This window comes from Melozone crissalis, unplaced genomic scaffold (genome assembly GCF_028551555.1).
Source record: "Melozone crissalis strain CALT ecotype California unplaced genomic scaffold, PUWL_Pcris_2 ptg000042l_1, whole genome shotgun sequence".
NCBI classification, from domain to species: Eukaryota; Metazoa; Chordata; class Aves; order Passeriformes; family Passerellidae; genus Melozone; species Melozone crissalis.
In genome coordinates, this window is record NW_026535820.1 from 64,025,177 (window position 1) to 64,047,855 (window position 22,679).

General features: G+C 35.7%; 1 protein-coding gene across 2 annotated transcripts in view; it reads left to right on the plus strand.

Annotated features, from left to right (window-relative positions):
- Positions 1-22,679, plus strand: part of ATP9B (ATPase phospholipid transporting 9B (putative)) — a 155,875-nt gene that overhangs the window by 10,507 nt on the left and 122,689 nt on the right. For both annotated transcript variants that reach the window (XM_054284784.1, XM_054284786.1), the window contains exons 2-5: positions 5,465-5,638; positions 14,768-14,918; positions 18,342-18,455; positions 22,019-22,127. In XM_054284784.1, coding sequence (XP_054140759.1) covers positions 5,465-5,638; positions 14,768-14,918; positions 18,342-18,455; positions 22,019-22,127 — 548 coding nt within the window. The remainder of the gene's footprint in view (positions 1-5,464; positions 5,639-14,767; positions 14,919-18,341; positions 18,456-22,018; positions 22,128-22,679) is intronic.

Consider the following 22,679-nt stretch of genomic DNA (forward strand, 5'->3'; position numbering starts at 1 on the left):
GAGCAATGTGTTCCGCAAATATTACCACATTAACAAAATAGAATTTAACATTAAGCATATCTGTGAATTTTTCTCCATGAAATCTCTCCCATGATTCTCTTGCATTAATGTGTTACTTCATGAAAGATTTTACTCTATTTACTGTGTTACTGTTGTTTATAAGAGATACTATTTTCCAAATCAGACACATGTTAACTATGTAGGAAATAAAAGGGATGTGTTACTTTGTGATATCTTGTACTCTCAATTTCAGCTGTCAGACTGTGATCACACTGGGTGGTGTTAAAATACATAATTAATTAGTTGTCCAAGAGCACAATACAATCCTATATAAAGCTCTCTATTAAAACCATGATAATGTAGTTTACAAATTTAATTAGAAAAGATTGTAAAAGCATTGGACAGGAGTATGTTTAAACACAGGCCTGTCTTATTGGAAGTCTAAGAATAAAGTAATATCTTGAGTTTTTACTACGCAGTGGTTTTATTACCTAGTATTGATCTAGTCTGAGAGAAGTCAATGTAATTTGGTATAATATGGATCTTAACCTGTAATAACTGCTGTGTTTTGTGAAGAGATTTTTTTTGTATAATGTTTTTTCTTAATGTCTATTAATAATAATAATAAGAGAAAATATATTTCTAGATTGTCATATTAAACTAAACAACAGATGCAGCTTTTTGCAAATATCATTGTGAAGACCAAGTTTTCTCATGTTTGTTTTAAACTTTTTTTTTAAGTGCATGCTCTTAACAATAATTTGGAAAGCATTTTCCATGCTATATTCTCACATAACTTTCTGGAAACTCCTAACTGTTAATATTAGCACCGTTTATTTTATTGTGAAACTTTGGTTATGTTTTCTGCAGTGTGGCAGTGCTTTTGCACCGTTTGAAACATTGATGAAGATTTCTTGTCATAAAGCCTAATGTACTAAAGGCTCCAATACTCACTTGACTTGCAATGGTGTACAGGAGATGTTTGTTTATTATTACTCCTAGTTATGCAATATTTTCTAATGTGGTCTGAACACATCCCTTAATGGTGTTCCATGCCAAGTGATTCCAAGGCAGTGCAGAAATCTGGGCATCAACTGACAAAGAAAAGAGGGAGTGTCTAACTCAAGACTTGTTAGACAGTAGTGGGTTTAGGGCTTTTTATTCCCTTTCCCTATTAGAGTTTACTTCTTAACTGTATTGATACCAATTTATTGTATAGCCAGTGTAAAGTATGTGGTGTACCTTTCCAATAGAAATCTAATATTCAGTCTCTTGCTTCCCTCCCTCCCTCCCTTTCCTGGCATCCAAAACAGTTAGTAACTGCTTTAATATATATTCTTGTATACAATAAGGCTCAACATAGAAAATCTAAGAGGAATAGAAATGGTTGCAGGTTTTTGTATTAAATATATAGTGAGTTGAAAAAATGTAAGCCTTCTAATGCTTACCCCTTGTGTTTGTAATCTTGCTTTAAAAAAAAAATACTGTATTTGACTGAATACTGTTCAGGGTATTGCTCTGCCAGCAGATCTCCCTCCTGCTTAAGCATGGCCATCTACAGCTGCTTGCTCAGGATCACGTCCAGACAGGTTTTAAATATCTCAAAGGGTGGAGATGCCACGATCTTCCTGGACAGCTCATGCCTATGCTCAGTCATCCTCAAGTTAAAAGTGTTTCCTGATGTTGAGGTGGCACCTTCTGTGTTTCAGTTTGAGCCCATTGCCTCTAGTCCTGTGACTGGGCACCACTGAAGACAGCCTGGCTCATTGATCTTTGCAACCTCCCTTCAGGTTCATAGACATTAATAAGATCCTGCTTGTACCTTGTCTTCTCCAGGCTGAGCAGTCCCACCTATCTCATTCTTTCCTTGTAGGAGAGATGCTTCAGGCCCTTCATCATCCTCATGGCCCTTCATTGGACTCTATTCAGCATGGCCATGCCTCTCTTGCACTGGACACACTGCTCCAGGTGTGGCCTCCCCAGTGCTGAGCTGAGGGGAAGAATCTCCTCCCTTGATGTGCTGGCAGCACTTTGCCTGATGCAGCCCAGTACCTGTCTTTGCAGTGAGGGCACGGCGCTGCCGTCCGCCAGGATCCCCAAATTCTTTGCTGCCAGGCTCCTTCCCTGGAGTGGCCCCCAACATGTAGTGATGAGTGAGGTTGTTCAGGTGAAGAACTTAGTAATTCTTCTTGCTGAGCTTCCTGAGGTTCTAATCAATCTGTTTCTCCAGCCACTCAAATTTGCACTGGATAGTGGCATGTTCATCTGGCCTGTTGTCATTCCTTCCAGTTTTGTGTCATCTGCAAACTTGCTGAGGATGTATTTTTCCCCATCTCCCACATCATCAATGAAGATGTTAAACAAGACTAAGCCAGTATGGATCTCTGGGGTACACTGACCTAGTATACTGACCTCCAACTAGACTTTGTGCCCCTGACCACCCTCTGGACCTGGCCATTACAACAGAATTCAGTTCATCTCACTGTTTGCTCATCCAGCTACTGCAGCTGCAGCTTGCCTATAAGAGTTTTATAGGAGACAGTGTCTAAACCTTACTGAAGTCCAAGCAGACACTATCCACTGCTCTTCCCTCATCTACCAGGTCAGCTATTCCATCTTAGGAGTTTATTTGGTTGGTCAAATAGGACATCCCTTTGGTGAAGCCATGCTTGACTACTCCTCATAATTTTCTTGTCCTTTTTTGGAAAAGATTTCTAAAGATGAACCACTCTTCCAGGGATTGTGATGAGACTGAAAGCTAAGGGCAGGTTCCCTGGGTCCTCCTTCTTGGAAAAGAGGAGAGGCATTTGATTTCCTCCAATCTTTATTCACTTACCCAATTGCCATGATTTATCCAAGATTATTGGAAGTGACTTTGCAATGACATCTGACAGGTTCTTTAGCACTTGTGGGTGCATCCCAATAGGGCCCAAAACCTTTTTTATATTTTTACATGCAAATATATATAATAGAATATTACTAATATATAATACATATTTCATTACATATTATAATTATTTTATTATATATGCAATATTACACTATATGAAAGAAATATATATAAGTATTCGGTTTGCTTAAATGTTTCCTCACTCATCTTCCTTGCTTTAGGCTTTTTTCCTGTTCTCTGAGACCTGGGACTCCTGAAAGTCAGTGTTGCTAATCAAGACTGAAGCAAAGGCATCCAGCACCTCAGCCTTTTCCATGTCCTGTGTAACTATATCCCCTGTGTTATTCAATGAGACCCCATTTTCCCTAGTCTTCCTTATCTCACCTATGTACTTAAAACTTCTTGTCTCTGACTTCCCTGGTTGGATTCAATTACACTTGGCTATAGCTGTCCTAGCTTTGTCCTTGGAAGCTTGGACAATGTTTTTGTATTTCCCCAGGCTACCCGTCTTTTTTCTACCCTCTGTGCTCTTCTGTTTTGTGCCCGGGTTTGAACAGCTCCTTGTTTGTCCAGTCAGAGCCATCCCATTGGATGGGAATCTCTTGATTTTGGATTAGCTGATCCTTGAGTACCAGTCAGCTTTTTTGGGTCCCTCTTCTCCCCAAGACCTTATTCCATTGGACTCTTTCAAACACTTCTTGAAATGGCAGAATCCATTCTGAATTTCAGGGTTATGAGCTGCTTGCTACCTTCCCCCCTGCTCTCAGGGCCTTGAACTTCGCCATCTTATGGTTACTGCAGTCAAGGCTATGTTGATCTTCCCATCCCCAGTGAGTTCCTCCTTGCTTGGTGAGTATGAGGTTCAGCGGAGCATCTTGTGTCATGGGCTTCCTCCAGAGTAATTAGAGGAGGAAGCTGTTATCAAAGTGCTGCAGGTCCTTCCAGGATTGCCTGTGTCCTTTTGTGTTGCTCCTACAGCAGATACCAGGGTGGAAGAGGTTCACCATGAAGACCAGGGCTTGAGAATGTGAAGCTGCTCTTTTCAGTCTGTAAAGGGCTTCACCTGCAGGCATTTCCTGTTCAGGTGGTCTCTAGCAGACACCTACTAAAATGTTGCCTTTACCTGTTCTCTGTTCTTAATCCAGAAGCTCTCATTTGCCTCCTCATCCATCCCTAGGCGGAGCACCATGCACTCCATCTGCTCAGTCATATACAGGAAATGAATTTCTAGTTTTGTTAATTACTATTTTTAAATGGTTTGGGATTAGCTTGCTGGGGAGAAAATGACACAGTCCCAGGATTCACCTTGTAAGAGATGACTTTAAATACAGTTTCATAAAAATTAAACTTCCTAATTCTGAGTAACAGTGCATCTTCTTTCAATCATCCTCCCTAAGGTATAAAAGTATGAAAGAAACAAGTTAGTCAGTTTACATGCACTTAGAGGAATTTTCTTACTGAATATTCCAGTGTTTTGTCTTAGCTTAAAAAGCATTCCACATGTGTAAAATTGAGATAATGGGTAATAGTTTCTGGGAAGGAAAGGACCATTGTTAGTCCAATGTTTCCAAGTCTGATGCCTTAAGTTTTACCTGCCATATGTTCCAGATTCTGTGCTGCATTAGTATATAACTCTGAATTTCATATAAAGTGTTAGCAAGTTCTCTTCACAGTTTAGTTAGACAAAAGAATCCTTTTCCTGCCCGAGAACCAAGGATGCCACTGCAGCTTAAGGCCCAAAAAGTGTAAACAACAGCGAATTGAGGAGCGTGGGAGGATGGGACGTCATAACCTGAAGCTGTAACTGGGCAATTAACCCCAATATGTAAATGGACCAAAACTTATAAAAGTGTGAAAACATGTGGCGTATCATCAGTGTTGGGTGTAGCCTTGGCTAGGCTCTTGTGCAGCCCAAGGTGTACCCTTTGAAGGCCTGTTTAATAAATACCTGCTTTATTCATTTAACACTGCCTAGCCTCTCTTCTAGGTAGCCTCTCAAGGCATCAGGTCCCACAGGCAAATCTTCTTGGCTCACTGAATGTTTTTGTGTAGAATTGTAAGAATTAAACTATAATGTTTTCATAAATAAAACCAAGATACTGATGAGTGGTGTAGAAAGTGAGGCTCAAAGGCCTGCACACACAAGAAAATACATCAGGAAAGCAGGTTGAAAAAGCACAGTGGAAATATAAAGTCTGTACTTCCGTCAAAACTCAGTCACTTGTGTCTGCTCTAAGCTTTGCAAAGTAACTTCTACCTAACAAAATCTTACAAAGAATCCTTTGAAAAGTAGGAAGTTGCAACTTTGTATGCACATATTATATAAAAATTAAGAATTTCCCTAGAATTATTTATACTGTGATTGACAATGATTGCAGGCTTTCTGCTGTATTACACAATTTTTACTAAAATCTTAATAATGTGTTAACAAAAATGCAGGAGATACTTAGATGAAAATATCTCCCTAATGAAATTCCATAAGGCAAAAAATTATCTTGGTTAGTTTAGGAAATTCCCAGTAAGAAAAAGTGATGTACTCACTATTTATGTAGTGCTTTTATCTCATTTTGCCAGGTACCAAGCGGAAGATGAGTCCTCTCATTTGGATGAAATGCCACTTATGATGTCAGAAGAAGGCTTTGAAAATGATGAGAGTGATTACCATACTTTACCAAGAGCCAGAATTTCTCAGAGAAGAAGAGGCTTGGAATGGTTTATCTGTGGCGGCTGGAAGTTCCTTTGCACGAGGTTTGTCACACGCTACTACTTCTAATTAAAGTTTAAAAAAAATTAAATAAATGCTAACTTTGTATTTTGTGATATGTGCCGAGTACAGAACACAGAATAATTTGCTTGTCGTGAATATTTTATTTATTTATTTGCCTGCATTTTTCTTACTATGAGACTGCCAGCTGTTAAAAGCAGTTCTGAAGAGCTGATGCTGTTTGTTGTGCTTCTCCTGTCTGCCTTGCTGCCTTGCAAGAGGATCCTGAGGTCCATAATTTAGCATGTAATCCTGGTTCTCACTTCACTCAAAGCTACATTAGGGTAGATGTGGGGGCCTGAATACATGTTGTATTGTAAGGTCTGTGTGGGTCCGAGTTGCTCCAAATGAGCTACAGCTGCAAAGTCCTTAGTTGGGCAGCAGCTGTAGCTCATTTGGAGCAACTCGGACCCACACAGACCTTACAATACAACATGTATTCAGGCCCCCACAGGTAGAGGGGTTAAATTTTTTACTTTTGCAGATATTAGTGCATTAAGTTTACAATATGTATAAATTTATTGATGTTACTGTAAGGAAAAAGCAAATTCATCAACTAATGATTAGTCAACCCTTCAACTTTATTGGTTAAAATAGAAATTTAACTGGTGGTCTTGGAGTGAGTTACAACTGGAATTAGCTCTTGTGATTTGGTTCTTTCTTAAAAACTTTCTTTGCCAAACTCTACTGTATGCAAATACCTTGGAATATTAATTTTCCAACGAATTTTTAACAAAACTTCTAAGTAGTGAGACTGCTGTTAGGATTATTAAGGATCTTCCTTTTTCTGTAATTTGGAGTGATAAAATCTGACAATGAGTAAAGTGAAGTGAGTGAAGCATTTTTAGTGAATTTAAAATGCAAATGCTTTCTTTGGCAGATGTTTTTAAAACAGATTTAGATAGAAGTCTTCACAGCTGATTTTCATGGTGCATTAAGAGGCCTGTTGTTTTACCTAAGCAAAGTTGTGTTTGTACACCTTCAGTTTTTTAAAATAATTGTTAGAAAGCTTTAAAAAACATGATCTGTGTTGATTTCTGTTTTATATAATGATTTAACTAAACCTCATGGTTTATTAATTTTATTATCGATGTTAAGTGTTTGGAAGGTAGAAGCAAGGAAGGTAGAAAAGTTTACAGAAGTAGTGTTTGTATATGTTAATGGGTTTTGGAAGCAGTGTTTCTGGTACAGGCCTACATTTTAGCTGTTAAAAAACATTTATAAGTATTTAAAGAAGTTGTTAATCTTTTGGACATGTCTTAAAGTTTAGATACCTTTCAAACAATATACTTTTATGTGAGTTCAGCTCTGTAAGTACTAGTGATTATTAGTTACTGTGGTTATATTGCTGTAAGTTTGATGAAGACAGGCGGATCAGTAAAGACTGCACCCTGGCATGGAATTTACAGTGTCTGGATAGAGACAGGCAATTGCAAGGTGAGTTTATATTGGAATTAATTAAAAATTGTAAGAAAATGTCACAAAAAATGGTCATTAGTGCTGAAGATTGCAAAATTTCATGTTCCTGCTTGCTTTTTAAAATTGAGATGTACATCTTAGCTTTCAAGCCTAGTTCTAACTAACTTTCAAACCTTTTCTTTAAATTACTTGAGTCATAATTATGATGGATTTTTGAGAAGGAAAAGAAAAAGAGAAAGCAAATTGCACTATGGATTCTTTTTCTCTGGTTTGTTTTTTTGGTGTTTTTTTGTTTTGTTTTGTTTATTTGTTTGTTTTTTGTTGGGTTTTTTGGGTGGTTTTTTTTTTTTTGGGGGGGGGGGGGGGTGTTGGTTTTTTTTTTCCGGCTCTATACATACTTTGCTGCTAATATAGGTGTGTGTAAAGGAAAGTCTTCACTAAGAAAGAAGCTTTAGGGGAGTATGACTGTAGGGGAGTATGACTTCTGCTTTGCTGATTTCCTCAACTAAATTTGGACACAGTAAAGAGTCCATTTGGTCTTGCATTTATACTTGCAGGCACACATTAGTGTTCTCTAAAATAGAACATCATAGCAGATAATTTTCCTTTTTCATGGAAAAAATAATGAAAAAATGAGCATCAGATTCTAGCAGAAGATTGAAACTTCAGTTGAATATTAGGAGATAGAGGATACTCCAATAGGAAAACTGCAGATGCCTGCTTAGATGAAGTAGGGAAAAAGATGTGGAAGGGAGGTGAATCCTATGGTATCTTATCTACTGCTCCAGTTAGGCTGGATAGAAACCTCCTCTTGGGTGAGAATTTCTGAGTGTGTAAATACCAGTCATTGTAGTAGGGAGATTTCATCTGGGCAGAGAGCATTGTTGAGGCTTTGTAATTGATAAAAATCAGGGATGTGCAGTTGGTGTAAGTTACTCTTTCTAATGGTTTCTCATTATAATAGCACTTTACAAATTTTTACTGGGGCCCACAAAATAGTTGAGTTTTTGAAATGCCAATTTGCAGTTGATAAAATTACCTAGAATCATACAAAAAATCATGCAGGAAACTTGGAGGCTACTGTATTGTCACACGTGCAGTATTTACTTACTCTGTGTAGTAGAATTAGTTACAGTGTTTTTATGTGGTGTGAAGTGTTGGTTTGAGATACAATTGTGTGTTGATACCTTCGTTCTTGAAATGGAGAGGATCATGTTAGAAAACAATTTTTGTGTTTGTTAGTGTATTCATGTTAAAGGAACAAATGAAACTTTTTTTCAGAAGACAAACTGGGTTCTTTTAAGTTTAATGTATGATTAAAGCAGTCTGAGACCTGTTCAGTTAAACAGAACTTAAATTTTCACCCTATTTTTATGGAAATCAGTACTTCATACCTGCATCTGAGTGAGGGTGAAATCTCTGCTTCAACATCTAGAATTTCTTTTTGTGCTTTAAATGAAATTGTAAATTTTTCAAAGCTGTGTCAGAAAGATGAACACAATAAAAGACTAGGCATTATTCTGGAGCCAAGCTCAGGGGGCCCCTGATTTCTTTTGGATTCTCAGCAAGTCTTGTGTTTGTGTCCAAAATCACTTTACATGTTGCAAACAAACAAAAACCCCCATACTCAGTAGGGGTTTTGGTCTGTCTTGCATTGTGAGGATTAATCTCATTTTTGTGAGGGGAAATTTTCCATCTCTTACTTTGCAGCTTTAGAATTTTATGTTCTATAGATTTTTGTTGCTATATCACAAACTGTTACTCTTTAGTCTAAAAAGTTCCACCTGCTTTGCAGAAGCAAATATGGAAGGTTTGACAAAGTTCTGTGTACTTGAAAAAAGATTTCGTAAAAATTTTTATACAGCTTTTAACTTCATTTTAGACAATAGACTTGTTGATCAGATCTGAATGGTGTGAACTTTTTTTTGCAAATCTTCAGCTCTTTAAAGAGTTTTTCCATTTGCAAGAAAAACATCATAATTAAATCAAATGTTGTCTTTGATTTTGAACAAACTGAAGAATTAATTTAACCAATATAACTTTTAACTTCAGAAACTGCTTATTTCTTGCTTTCATAGCACAGTTAAAAGAAAAACTTTGTGATATAGCAGCTGTTTTGTGGTTGTAATCATTTCCCCTTTAACTTACAAATTCTCTTCAAGCTTGTGAAATTATAATGCACATAGATCAATACTCTGGAGTTCTTTGGGCTGGATTGATTTCTTTCTCATGAGATTTACATTCCACTTGTTATCAAAAAACACTTTGTCCCTATGAAAATGGTGCCATTGAATGGCATTTCCATATGAAGTGAAGGGGATATCAAATGCTCGGATTAATTTGGGCTCTAAGATGGCCTGTACGCTTTCAATTAATCTGCAACGCATTTGTTATGCAGAAGCATGGGAAAATGCTGATCTTTTGAGAGTGACATGACCACTGTGTTGCTTTTGGCCTGATTACTGAAGCTACCTGTTGAGTACAATAATTACAGTATGTTTTCTTTGCAGAACTAGTTTCTGCTACTTAAAACCTAATAAGGAAAAGCTGACCCTTGCAGACAATATAGAGCTTTTATATTATCTTTCCATTCTGATGAAAATGCTGTTTTGTGAAAGATACTGGCAGTTAAGCTTGTAGGATAAAAGTAATGAAAAAAGAGAGAAAAAAAAGCCTTTATTATTAGAGCTGCAGAGTCAGTTGAGACTTTAGCTTTTGACTTGTAGAGATACGCTCTATTTATGGAAAAGTTAAGGGTTCTTATTTAACAATTACTTCAGGTTTTGGTTTGCTGGTAGTGAGTTTTTTTGGTTGGTGGGTTTTTATTGCTATTTTTAGTTTTAATATGGTATTGGTTATTAATATGAAGACAGTGGTTATTGTTCCTCCACATTAAAATTATACATTAGAAAGCAGGTTAGTAAAATGCTATTTTGTAGATATGCCTTGAAGTTCTTTTATAAATTTGGTTATTTTTCATACATATAGTCTGTTATGTTGATACAGACAACACAGCTCGCAACTAGCTTGAGGAAAGACTTTCTGTGCATGTGTTGAATTTTCTAGGCAAGGTCATTTGAAATACAGACTTAAATCTGTAAATAAAGATGCACTTTATATTTTTTTTATTGCTGAATCCCTAGCATTATATGTGGTTTTACATAAGAGTTCAGAAAAATCTGAAGTGTGTGTCAATCATGCTGCATGTTTTGTTATGTTTCTAGGCTATTTGAAGCTCTGAGAATGCTACTCTCATTTATCATACAAATTTACTGGGTACAGAAAGCCCTTGAAAGGGTCTATACCCTTGCTCAAAAAATGTTCTGTATTGGAGAATGTTAATTCAAGAACATATTAGCAATGTGTTGGATGGTGATAATCTGAGTTACAAAAATTTTAGGTAGACTTTATAGGTGTTAAATTTTTTAAATTAATATAAATTGATCAGGATTTCTGAGGCCAGCATGTCCACCTTGTATTCTTTCTGTGATAAAGCAGTAATTGCTGCTGAGACTGTAAATAGCAGAATCTAACTTATTTCTATGGTAGTAAAGCTCATCTGAACCATGGCAATATTGATTTAGGCATAGCCTGTAATATTTTCATCATCTGTGACTTCTCACATCTGAAAACTTGACTGTTAGCTCTGTGTCAGTCAAACCTTTTATCAAAGGTATTGCAGTTGTTTCCCGGTCAGACGTGACTCTTGTGTTTGTACTTTTTGGCATTTGCTAAACTGATGGTCATGATGTTGTCTGTTGGTCCGTAACAAAATAAGTAGTTTCAGGGAGGAGAGACTGTGTGGCAAGGAAGGCAGCGTAATTATGTTGCTTTAGGTGAATGTTTAGTTTTAGCAGTAGAGAAGTCCTTAGTGTCTGAGGAAATGATTGTACAAATGAGACTGTGCCTAATCAAATATTCCATCTGTTTGCAGCTCAAATTCAAAAACTGATTGAACAATGCTGGATTTCAAAGATTGTCAGGGAATTTCTGTCTACAGGACTGTAGGCAGATCTGTGATGCTAGCTCACTTACTTCAGGAAAAAGTTGCTTTCCTTGAAACTTTTTTCCTATAGATCTGTCCTTACACTTCTCACTATATAACTAATCTGTGTCTTCTGTCTCCACATCCCTGCCCTGGAAAATAACAAGTTTCAAGCTTTAATGCCATGAGCAGTTTTATCAAGTTGACGCTGAGTGAAAGCATTCTGCCTTCTGCTGCAAACATATCACCTGCATTGTTTCAACTATTTTTACAGTTTTTTAGATTTTTAAAGATTGGGGATGGATATAACTGAAAATAATCCTCTTTTATTCTGCATTAGTTTACAGCTGGATTGATTTGCAGGCCCAGATTTCCCATGCAGTTACATGAATATTTGTGCCAGCACAAGAGAAGGAGCAAGAATCCACACCTTTGTTTTGGCGGGGAGGGAGGTACTGGACATTTTGGCAGCAGCAGGATCTGTTCACAGCCATTAAACTGATTGTGGAATCACGAAAAGAAAAGACTGCTATTTATTTTGCTTTAAGGACAAGTTTAAGTAATAATATTTCTCGTTTGTATGTTACTAAATAACAGGGCTAAATTTTGAAAGTTGAATTAACACTGTTACAATTTTTGTGATAGAATAATTCTTTGTCACTATTTTAAAGTGACTGGGAGAAGCTGATGAAAGGACATTTAATTTTTGTAGCAAAAATAAAATGCATGTTTACATCTATCCCATAGTGGGAGTTTTGGGGAGAAAATCTTAAGAATCCAGGAGAAAATCTTAAGAGTCCAGCATTTAAAATTTAAGTATTTTAAAGGTCAGCTTGTGAGTATTGATGTAGCGGTATTTACATAACAAAGTTATTGTTGATGTGAATAATTTTGCTATTGGCATATCCTTTAATTTTCCTTAAAAAGAACCAAAAACTTCGGATTGCATTCTTTGGCATAATTAATTTGTAATAAGCATGGGATTCTGTAGACTGCACACAAGAACACTTTAAAAGGCATTGTGGCAACGCAAGCTAACTATCAGCCGTCTTTCCCTGCAGTATTTGTGTGTTTCATGATTCTGTAATTGTGAATAAACAAACTAGGAAAGGACCTTAGGAGGTTTCCAGCTGATTCCTTGCCTGTACAGAATGAATTTTATCTACCGCTGATGTTTGATCTAGCCACATCTTAGAGATCTACAGAAATTCCATCCTCCTTAAGTGTCTCCTCCACCCCTCTCATTAAAAGAGTTTACTCAATATCTGTCCATGTTGTGCCCACTCTGCTTATTGATTTGCTACAATTGAGGGTCTGTCATTAGTTAATGGTGGTGTACCTAGAGAATAATGGTCCCTTTCCTCTTTGCAGCAAGTTCTTACATACTTGAAATCGTATTAGGTCCACACTCAGCCTTCTGTGAACAGCTCTGTTTCTTTGGTGTATCTAATAGTCAGCTGTCCCTGCTTTCTAGACCTGTAATTGTTTTCTTGCTCTTATATGTGGTCTCTGTTTTCCCAGTAGGCCTGTTTGTTGAAATTTGGTATTCAGAATGGTCCTGTAAGCCAACTGAGATCATGCTAGCACAACTGAGAGAAAGGAATACATTCATGACTTGCTACAAGCATTCTTGTCCACACTGAACAGATTTGCACGTGTATAACATTCTCATGCAGTAACTGAGCTACTACCTGGTTTTGGAGCATTTCCTGGTTCTGTGTTTCTGTAGTTGGCTATTTCTCTGTAAATTGTGTTGCACTTGTACCTGTTCAACTGCATTCTGTTCTTCCAGATAGTTTTTTAGTTTTTTTAATCTGTCAAGACAGCCTTGAACTCTGATCTGCTCTTTGCATCTACCCCTCTCTCTTCTAGTTTTTTTGTGGTCTGAGAAATGAAATATTCAACAGTCGATTACCCAGTAAGTTCTAAATAAAGCTTTAGAGATCTTCACTGAATTACTTTGGTTTTATGTAAGCTACTCTGCAATTATGATTTTTCCAACTGCATCAGTTCCAAGAATATGTTCCTTTACTTTTCTTATGCTAAATCTCTTGAGAGTTAAATTTTATTAGAGACATAGAATCATAGAATGTTATCAGTTGAAAGGAACCTTTAAAGATCATCTAATCCAGTCTCCCTGGCATGGGCATGGGCATCTCTCACTGGATGAGGGTGCTCAAAGCCCCAGGAGTCCATAGAGGACATGCACTCAAGCAGTAGTGCAATTGCTTCTTAGAGTGAAATTAGTTCCATTTTAGAGATTGTTCTTGACATGTCATTGTTGGTTGTGACTTCTGTTTTCTTACAGGTGTGTACAAATACATATGATTAGGTTGACTATAAGAATGAATCCAGTAAACAGTGCTGAGGTGATTGGATTTTAAATTTTTCTTTTGTTCTCAGCCAAATTCTTCCTGTTGGTGTGAATAAAATTTGTAAGAATTTCCTAACATTTGTTTTCTTTTTGCTGCATCAAAAATATTGCCAGCATATTCAAAAACCTCACTAGAAATTGTTTCTCATGTCAACTTCATTAGCTGATGTAGCCAAAATCTGCTGTTATCAGCTCAGTCAACTGCAGTAGGTGAAGAGCACAGAAGGCCTGTCTGCTCAGTATTCCTGATTCACTTGCCTAAAAGAGACTCTCAACATGACTGAGGCACGTCCTCACTGTATTAACAAGTAAATACAGATAAATTCTCCTTTAATGTATGAGATTGTAAATGAAGAATATGCGATGTACAGCAAACCCGCTTTTCTTTGCAAATGGTCTCTGGATAGTCTTTCTGTTCTGTAGATAGTACGAGCAAGTACTTAAGCTTATTGCATTATGTGAGTTGAGTCACTTTGATGTTTGCTCCTTGTTTTACGACTGTTAGTAAATATTCTGTTGAGGCTCAGAGGCATCATTCCATTGGCCAGCTTCTGTTCCTCCTTGTGACCCCTTCCCACCATTCCTGTATCCTTGTCCAAAATGCAATTGTTCAAATGTCGCTGTGAACTCTTCTTTATCTCACTGCTCATGGTTTAAACTTCTTCAGTCGATTTGTAAAGTGGTTAGGCAAGGATGCTGCTCCTTTCTTCTGTGAGCTGAAGTTCCTCCATTGCAGATCATTGTGCAATCTTCATTTATGTAGTGGGCTTGTTTTGAATGGTTTTCTCGTTTTGTTTGTTTGTTTTGGTTAGGATTTTTTTTTTTTTTTTTAATATTTGACAGTATGGCATTAGCAGTGGTATGGAGGAAACTGAAGATTTGCAAATTATGTGGTAATTGTATCCCAAGCTGCTGAAATCTTTTGAATTGTATGAAACAGAAGCCTTATTTCCTGTTCAATCATTAGCATAATCTGAATGTTGGTAATCCAAGATAAGGAGTTTAGCCAAAGGACTAAAAGGCATGATACAGAATCTTATTAGCTAGAATTTTTTGAACCTGTATCAGGGTATTGTGTGAAACTTCTCATTAGTGTATTGAGATTTTCTGCAAAGAATGTGTAAGTGTTTATATATGTGTGTGTCTGGGTGAGTTCAGTACTTGGAAATGCCCTAAATATTAGAAGCTGGCATCATGCTTGCTTATATAGAGGTGGCAAACATGTTTTTAACCTGTTTTTCTTAGGTATTTGCCTTCAGGAGCTCCAGGTTTGGAAATTGTGATCTTGTATAGTACATTTTTAGTTTTAAAATAAACAATTGTCTCTCTTTTCAGTTGTTCTGATTGGCTCATAAACATTTGTCGAAGAAAGAAAGACCTGAAGGCTCGCACAGTGTGGCTTGGGTGTCCTGAAAAGTGTGAAGAAAAATACCCCAAAAATGCTATAAAAAATCAAAAGTACAACATCTTTACCTTTATACCTGGGGTAAGGCCACTAAACATTTTCTGATGTTGTACTGACTCTATGTTCTGTAGTGTTTTTTGACTATTCCACAAAAAGATAATTCTATTTGCCCAAGTTCTTCTTTCTTTCTGTATTTGTCTCAATGATTTCAATGAAAGTTAACATTTGAGAGCAAGGTTGCAGTTTTGTTAAATTGTTTGGTTTTTGAGGGGATATGTACTTAATTACAGTTTCAGTGGTTGGAATTCAGTGAAGCTTTTGCAATTTGAGATGAGTTTCTTTGCACTTCTATTCAGCATTAGAAGTTTGTAATCCTTTTTAAAAAAGAAACAGTTCTGCATGCAAAGGATTGACTTCAATTGAGAAGTAAATAGCTGAAAATTTCAATTTATTCCCATGGATCTTTTCTCATACTCCTTGCCATTGAAAGTATAATAAATAATAAATTCCAAAATGGACAGCTTTTAAAGGACAAAAACAACTAACATCTTCAATTTGTATCACAAGTAGGGCTAATTTAATACTTTTCAGAGTTGCATGTGTTATTGCAGTCTTTTTGCAGGTATTTTTGACTTTGAGTGCAGTTCTTCAGCAAATACTTTTGTTGTGGAATGAAAATTTGTTTTGTCACTTTTTTCCTACAAAGCCATATTGTGCTTTAATATCAATTTTTGGCTTGTGCTATATACCATGTATATGAAGATAAAAGAGACATTACAATTTTGTCTAGTTCATAGTTTGTAAAAAAGTGTTGTTATAATGAAATTTAGCAACAGAGAAACAATTTTTGAAACTTAAGCAGTTACATCTAAAAATGTATCCTAGTGTGATATGATAAATTTTAGTATTAGACTTTTAGTCATATATTTACAAATACCATCCAAGAGTCCTGTGTCCCATAGCAAAAATTGAATGTCTTGTACTTTTGAATACATTGAATGCTTTGTCTTAAATTTTTTTATTTAAGTGATCATGCTGATTTATAAGAGTATTGATTCTATTCTTCTGGCCTCTTTAGTCCAAAGACTGGCAGGTGTTTGGTAATGCATTTCCTTATTAAAACAACAACAAAAAAATTAATGGCCTTGTAATTAAGACTGATCTCCTGTCAGGAAAATAAAATGTCACTTAGCACATGTGGATAAAATATTCTCATCATTATTGGACAAAGTAAATGTTTTCTTCCATAGTTTAAATTATTAAATACACTGAAATTGGTTAAGCCACATATGCTTTCCTAAAGGTCACAAAATTCATTAAGTATATAGTAAGCCATTGATTATTGCAACTCGAAATCTGCAGTGTGGGTTACAAGTTGTGAACCAGATTCACATTCCTTATAGGGATCAGACGTAGTTTGCAATTCCTTATTATGAGAGAGAATGTTTCTTCTTTTCGTTTAAAAATCTTGGTTGTATCCAATAGGTCAAGTCAGATTTTTAATTTGGTGCTAGTATTTGAAAACAATAGTTACTTCAAAATGAAGTGAGATCTTAAATGTAAGACCCAATAGTTGGTGAAAATGAAATGTTTTCAAATTTTAATTTTAGATATAAAGTAAGATTTTTCATTTATTAAAGTATTGTGTAGCTGTCTTTTTTTATGCTGCTTTACTGGAAGTAATTTGTAGGGAATATCACTGTATTGGTTCCAAATCCATAAATATAACAAAACAATAAATATTGACTCCAGTGGTCATCTCTGGTTGAAATTTTCATCATGGGAAATTTTGTGTTCTCTTCTATGGTTTTTTAAACATTGAGGCTGGCAATGGGTAATATTCAATGATTTCATACCTAAATACAAACTTAAAATAATGCTTAGATTAACAGAATTTTACTTGCTGGCTAAAAGAGCTGTAACATTTCCAAAATATCACCCAATTTCTGAACATTACATAAAATACTTGCTTCTTCTCCCTTTATACCAGTCTGTTCAATTTCTGTTTACAGTTTCGTATACATCGTGATACAACTGCTTAGGAATTTTGCATGAGTTTCCATAAAACATATCTTCTGTGATGGGTGGGTTTTGAAGATACCTCTCCTGAACTTCAAGGCATTAGTTTCATTAGTTTTATGTAGTTGGAGACTTTTCAATTTGCTTAACTGGACTGAAGTGCTTAGCTTTGTATTGAATGAACTGTCAATGGTCTGCCAGGATTCAAAAGATTTGTAGGAAGGTGTTTTTTGACTTCCACCTTCTCCTACAAGATCTGCGCCTCCTAAAGTACTGTCAGGACTTTTCTTTGAGTGTATCAAGTTTTTGTAAATAGTTAAGCACACTAGCAGAAATGTGTATATGAACTTCATCAGGATCAATATAAGGCACAGGTTCAGCCTGAAATACTTTCATTTTGGAAGAAGGCTCTGACCTTTCTGACAACTTTCGATTTCACTTTTTTATCTTTACAGTTTTATTGGTAAGTCATGAAATAGCATTCCGTGCTCTGAAAAAAATTTTTCTGTTTGGAGGCTGTTAAGGTAGTCTCTAGCTGAACTGGCAGCTTTGAGGTACCAGTACTGCGTTGTCGCTGCCAGAATGACACTTTGAACTTTCCTGAATATTTTTTCCTAGCACCTAGGTTTTTACATAATTAAGTACTAATGTTGGGCTGGTAAGAGGAATAAATATGAGTCAAATAACTTGAATTTTTATGCAGAAGTCATTGTAATATTAACTGAATTTTAAGATTAGAAGATGGAGACAATCTCTGAATGTGGCTTTTTGATCTGTTTTGAAAGTTCTGTCTTTTAGATAATTGGTTGTTTGTTTTCTTAAGTGTTCCAAGCTCAGTAGTCGCTTCTCTTAATGCTGCTGGAGGTGCCATATTACCCTGGCTTACTGAGGAAATATGTGAAGACTTTGAAGATTCAAAATTCTATAAAATGAATAATGTTCTTAGCATTGTAATTACAACCAAAGCAATCTTGAGAATGTGTGCTTGCTGAAGTGGTGCTTTTAATTACCAAAGGAATCTCTGCATCTGACATTGCTTTGGAGTATGAGAACAACGTATTCTGTTATAAGTCTACTTCACTTAAAAGTTGGATAATTAGCTCTGAGTTTAAACCAAATCTTTGATTTAGTAGTAAGTATATCTTAATATCTTTGTTTAAATCTTTCCACAGTGATCTTGATACATAGTCCAGTTTTCAAAATACCCCAAATTTAGTAAATTGCTTTTTTGGAGTGAAAAGAGGCAATACTATCAATGGATTTTTCTCAACAAAAATAGCAGTATAAAAATAGCAGTGTAATATTAAATTAATGTAGTAGTGTGTGATGATATATAATATATTGTGCTATATACGTATGGTAATAATGCCATCTATAACAGTATGACATTTAATGCTTTTATATCTCCTATCATGAAAAAGTATACTTTATGTGTATTGTGAATGGAAATTTTAAGATATTTATCTACTTTCTTTTTCATTTTAGGTTTTATATGAACAGTTCAAGTTTTTCTTGAATCTCTATTTTCTCATCGTGTCCTGCTCACAGTTTGTACCAGCACTGAAAATAGGCTACCTGTACACGTACTGGGCTCCTCTGGTAAACAGAAAAATATTATTAACTAGAAATTTGGGGGTTTTAATGTCAATGAAAGGTTCATGTCTATGTACATTGCATAAACCTGCAGCTGGTAAACTACAGTGGTCACAGAACATAACAGAAGTAAAATGCTTATTTGAAAGCTGTTGTTTGACAGCCTTCCCCTCCATTTGCCTGCTAAGCCTCTGCCCCACAGGAGAGGTCATTTTTGTTAACCAGCTAGTGTCAGTGTGTAATGCTCCCTTCTGCCTGCTGACTTGAGAGTTTAACAAAACCAGCCAGCAAAAAAATCTCCAACTACTAGAGAAACTTACAGGGTAACATAGGTAATTTGTGTGTTAAATATTTTAACAGTAATTTATTGACTATTCTATGTTTTCAGACAAGGTCAGAATTGTAAGCATAATTTTTTTGCATTCCTTCTGTATCAGTTTTGATCACAACTTTTTCTCACAAAAATTGAGATCAAATATTTTAAGCTGTGGATAAATCAGGAGGAAATTGTGCCTTGAAAATAAGTTATTAATTAAACATACTTCTCCTAATTGATCATCCTACCAGTTGCACTGGCTTTCTTTTGATATGTCTTTTATTATTGAGGTCTCTGCAGTATTTTCTTGGGAAACTTTTCAAACCACTTGCTTCTGACTCAGATTTCCTATGGTTTGCAAACTGAATTCTCTTCAGAGGAGGCCTGTTTGGTAGTTGGCCAGCTGTATTGCCATGATTTGGAATTATTTTCTTATTTATAATCAGATCATTACCTTTTCTTTCATCTTCTTCCCAGTCCCTTCACACTAGATTAAAAGGCAGGAAGTGCTAATGCCTAATGTTTTAAACTTTTTTTTTAAATTGGTATTTTTTAGTAGCATTTATTCTCAGGAACTGTGACATGCTGACTGCTTGAGTAAAGGTCGTTCTTAACGAGTCAATAGAGTAAATATTCTGGATTGATTTCATTGTTTTAATTGTTGTAACATGTGTCCTTCTAACTATGGCTAAATGGAGAGACCATCATGGATGTTCTTCCCACCTCTCTTCCCAGAATTTTGCTTCTTCTGCAACAAAAAAACACTTTTAAGACAGAAAGCTTATTCAAAAGTGGGATTTTAAATGGATATTTACAAGTCTTTGTCACTGACACAGTAAGAAAAGACAGAAGTCAGCCTTGTCTGGAAGTTGCTCTGTTCACCATGCTGTGCTGTCTGCAGCACTATACATTAGTGGGATAGTACGGAAAAAAACCCCGTAAACCCGTAGCATCTCAGCTCATTTCTATCCTGCTCAAAGAAGGGAGAAAATACTGTATTTTGTGAACACCAGTGACCTGTTCTGTATATGTTTGTCTTATTGAAAGGTATTTTGAATTATGCATCCCAGTTTTCACATATAGCTTGAAAATACTAGTACCTAGTATGGGTTTTTTTGCTAAACTCACTTGTTTCTACTTTAATAGCTTTTCTGCTAATAATCAACCTCCAGGTAAAAGGCAACAATTGAATGTTGAACAAAGCTAAGCATCTATGATGAAAATAGAAAACATTTAATTCTGATCCACTGGTCTGCTTTTGCTGCTTAAAACCTAAACTTAACTTAAGTTTAGGTTTTTTTGAAGGGCAGGTAACTACTGATAAATCTTCAGTAATAATCAGAGAAATAGCTATGACTTGTATTTTCTCTTAAAATTTTAAAGTAAATTGTTTGCCCTGATACATAAATCCAAATGACTAGAAGCTGATTATTGCTAGAACTGTTTGGGGAGTTTTTTGATGGTGTGTGTGGATTTTGTGGGTTGTTTTGTTTAGGATTTTTTTTGCCTTTCGTTTACTTCAACAGATTTTTACAACACAGATACAGTTATATCAAGCCCCAAAGTTCTTAAAACAAGACCATTTTGGTAATTTGTTTTCAACTGCTTTAGGGAATGGGCTTCTCATTTCCACTCCAGCATACAAAAGGTTTTAAAGCATACAGGTTCGATTGTAGGCAGTACATGAAAGATACTTACCTGCTTACAGTTAAAGAAAGATGACAGGTTCACTGGCTTCACAATTTCAGCTCTCCTTTGAAGGAATATCGGCTCCCTTTGAGCAAATGCGTAGAAAGACAAGTGTCTTTCTTAAATTGTTCCTCATACTCATGGTTGGCTGTACTCAGCTGCTCAGCAAGAGGCTGCTAAAAGAAATTCTTGCAAGTAGCACCTTGCATTCTGTGCCTTGATTACTGTCTGGTAGCAATGTGTGTGCAAATGAGAAATACATTTCAAAAGTGCTTCAGGAGTCCCCTTTTTATGCAGCTGAAATATCTATATTGCCAAAGTATATGAAAATACTGTCAGAAAAGGAGAAAATCTGATTTTTTTTCATTCATTATGCCCTGGGGAGTAAAAAGAGGATGCTTTTTGCATGGGCCATTTTTTGTTCTATGTAGTTCCACTATAATTGTAGCCAATGTAAACTTGAACAAATAAGTAGTGCTTAACTATAAGGTCACAGCTGGATAGGCCTTGGCACTTTGGTCTGGAACTGCAAAACATTGATAAAATCTGTAGTCAACCCTTTTTTAATCAACACTTTTAGGAAAACTCTACACCTTCACTCCTTTCATGTTTCTGGGACAATAGGGGAAGTTTGGCAAACTGTGGACTTCTGCAAGGGAAGTCTAATGGCATAAATTTTCTTCTATAAAGTAGTGGTGGCTGTCTGAAGCTAGATAGATAATGTAGAATCTTATTTGTTGCTGGATTTGAATTTTGTGTCCACCTTATTCATAATAATGAAAGGTCCTTTTACTGGTAAAAATTTTCTTTCTCTTTCATTGATGGTGAAAAACTCAAGTGCTGAGTCTAAGCCAGAAGATCTGATCTGATAGGTAGAGAGAAAATGTATGTGCTTATCCCTGAATTGTTGTGTTTTTTAGCTTACCACCCTTTCTAGCCAGAGATCATCGCAGCTGACTGAAGCACCTCTGTGCACTTCCAGTAGAAGCTGCAGCAGCATTGTCTGTGAAAGGAGCAGCCAAAGCGTTTAGACATTTAGTTTTTCAGAACAAATCCCCTTTTTCTTTGTCCATATTTGTGATGTGTTGCTAAATAGCTACATTTAAATGTAAAATTATAGAACTAGCCATCCATTTATCTTTTTCTGTGTATTAGGAAAAAGGCAATTTTTCAGCCTCCAATTCTATGGAGGCTTTTTAAATGTATTTGGTAAAGCCCTGAAGTTTGTGGATGATAAGGAAATAAGTTTAGTGAAACTATAAAGGCTGCCTTTAAATAATCCAAAGCATCTTCCTTTTTTTGTATTTCAAAATGCTATCTAAATTATGTGTATTTGGACAAATAGTTACTCTAGTTATATTTGTACAATGTGCAAGTATGATTTTGTTTTTCCTGGACTAAACCAAGATACTATTTTAACTTACTGAATAAAAGACTCAAATCCAAATTAAAAAAAGAAAAGTAAATGTTCTAAACACAGGTTCTTACTCTGTGTAGTGTTGCTACTTTTCTATTTCCATTCTTGCACTGAGAATTCTGAGCTGCATAATTGTATCTTTAACAGGGATTTGTTTTGACGGTCACAGTGGTACGGGAAGCTGTTGATGAATTTCGACGTTACAAGAGAGACAAAGAAATGAACTCACAGTTGTACAGCAAGCTGACAGTACGAGGTTAGCAACACCATTTTATAAATCCTTAAAATATTTCATCTTTTTCTTATATATACATTTGCAGGTTTTCAGTTCAAAGAAATAACTGATAATTTCAAGCTGTAATGCTCAGTATGAAACTTATATTCAACTAAATAAAGTAAGTGATTTTCCTTAGACAAATATGATTGTTAAATTTGGTCTGTTTAGGAATTTTAATAAATATTTGGTTGTTTGTCAAAGAAAGGTGTATATATATAAGTGTATAAATTTTTTTAAAAATTCTGCTGTTCAGTACCCTGACTTCAAAGTGCAGTTTACCTCTGAAATTGATGCTGAACAGTAACTCAACAACATTGTCAACTATGTATCAAGCATATATAGGAAATAAGGGAGTAGTAAATAATGAAACTAATCAAAATACCCTGGAGGTTTTCAAATTTGGTGGATATATTTGTGCCTAAGAAAAGGAAGGCGTTTTGAGAGTCAGCTTCAATATTAAAAATATTAATTTGAATTTTTGCATGTAATTTGAAATGTTTGATTATGCAATGTGGAGCAGTCAGTTTTCTT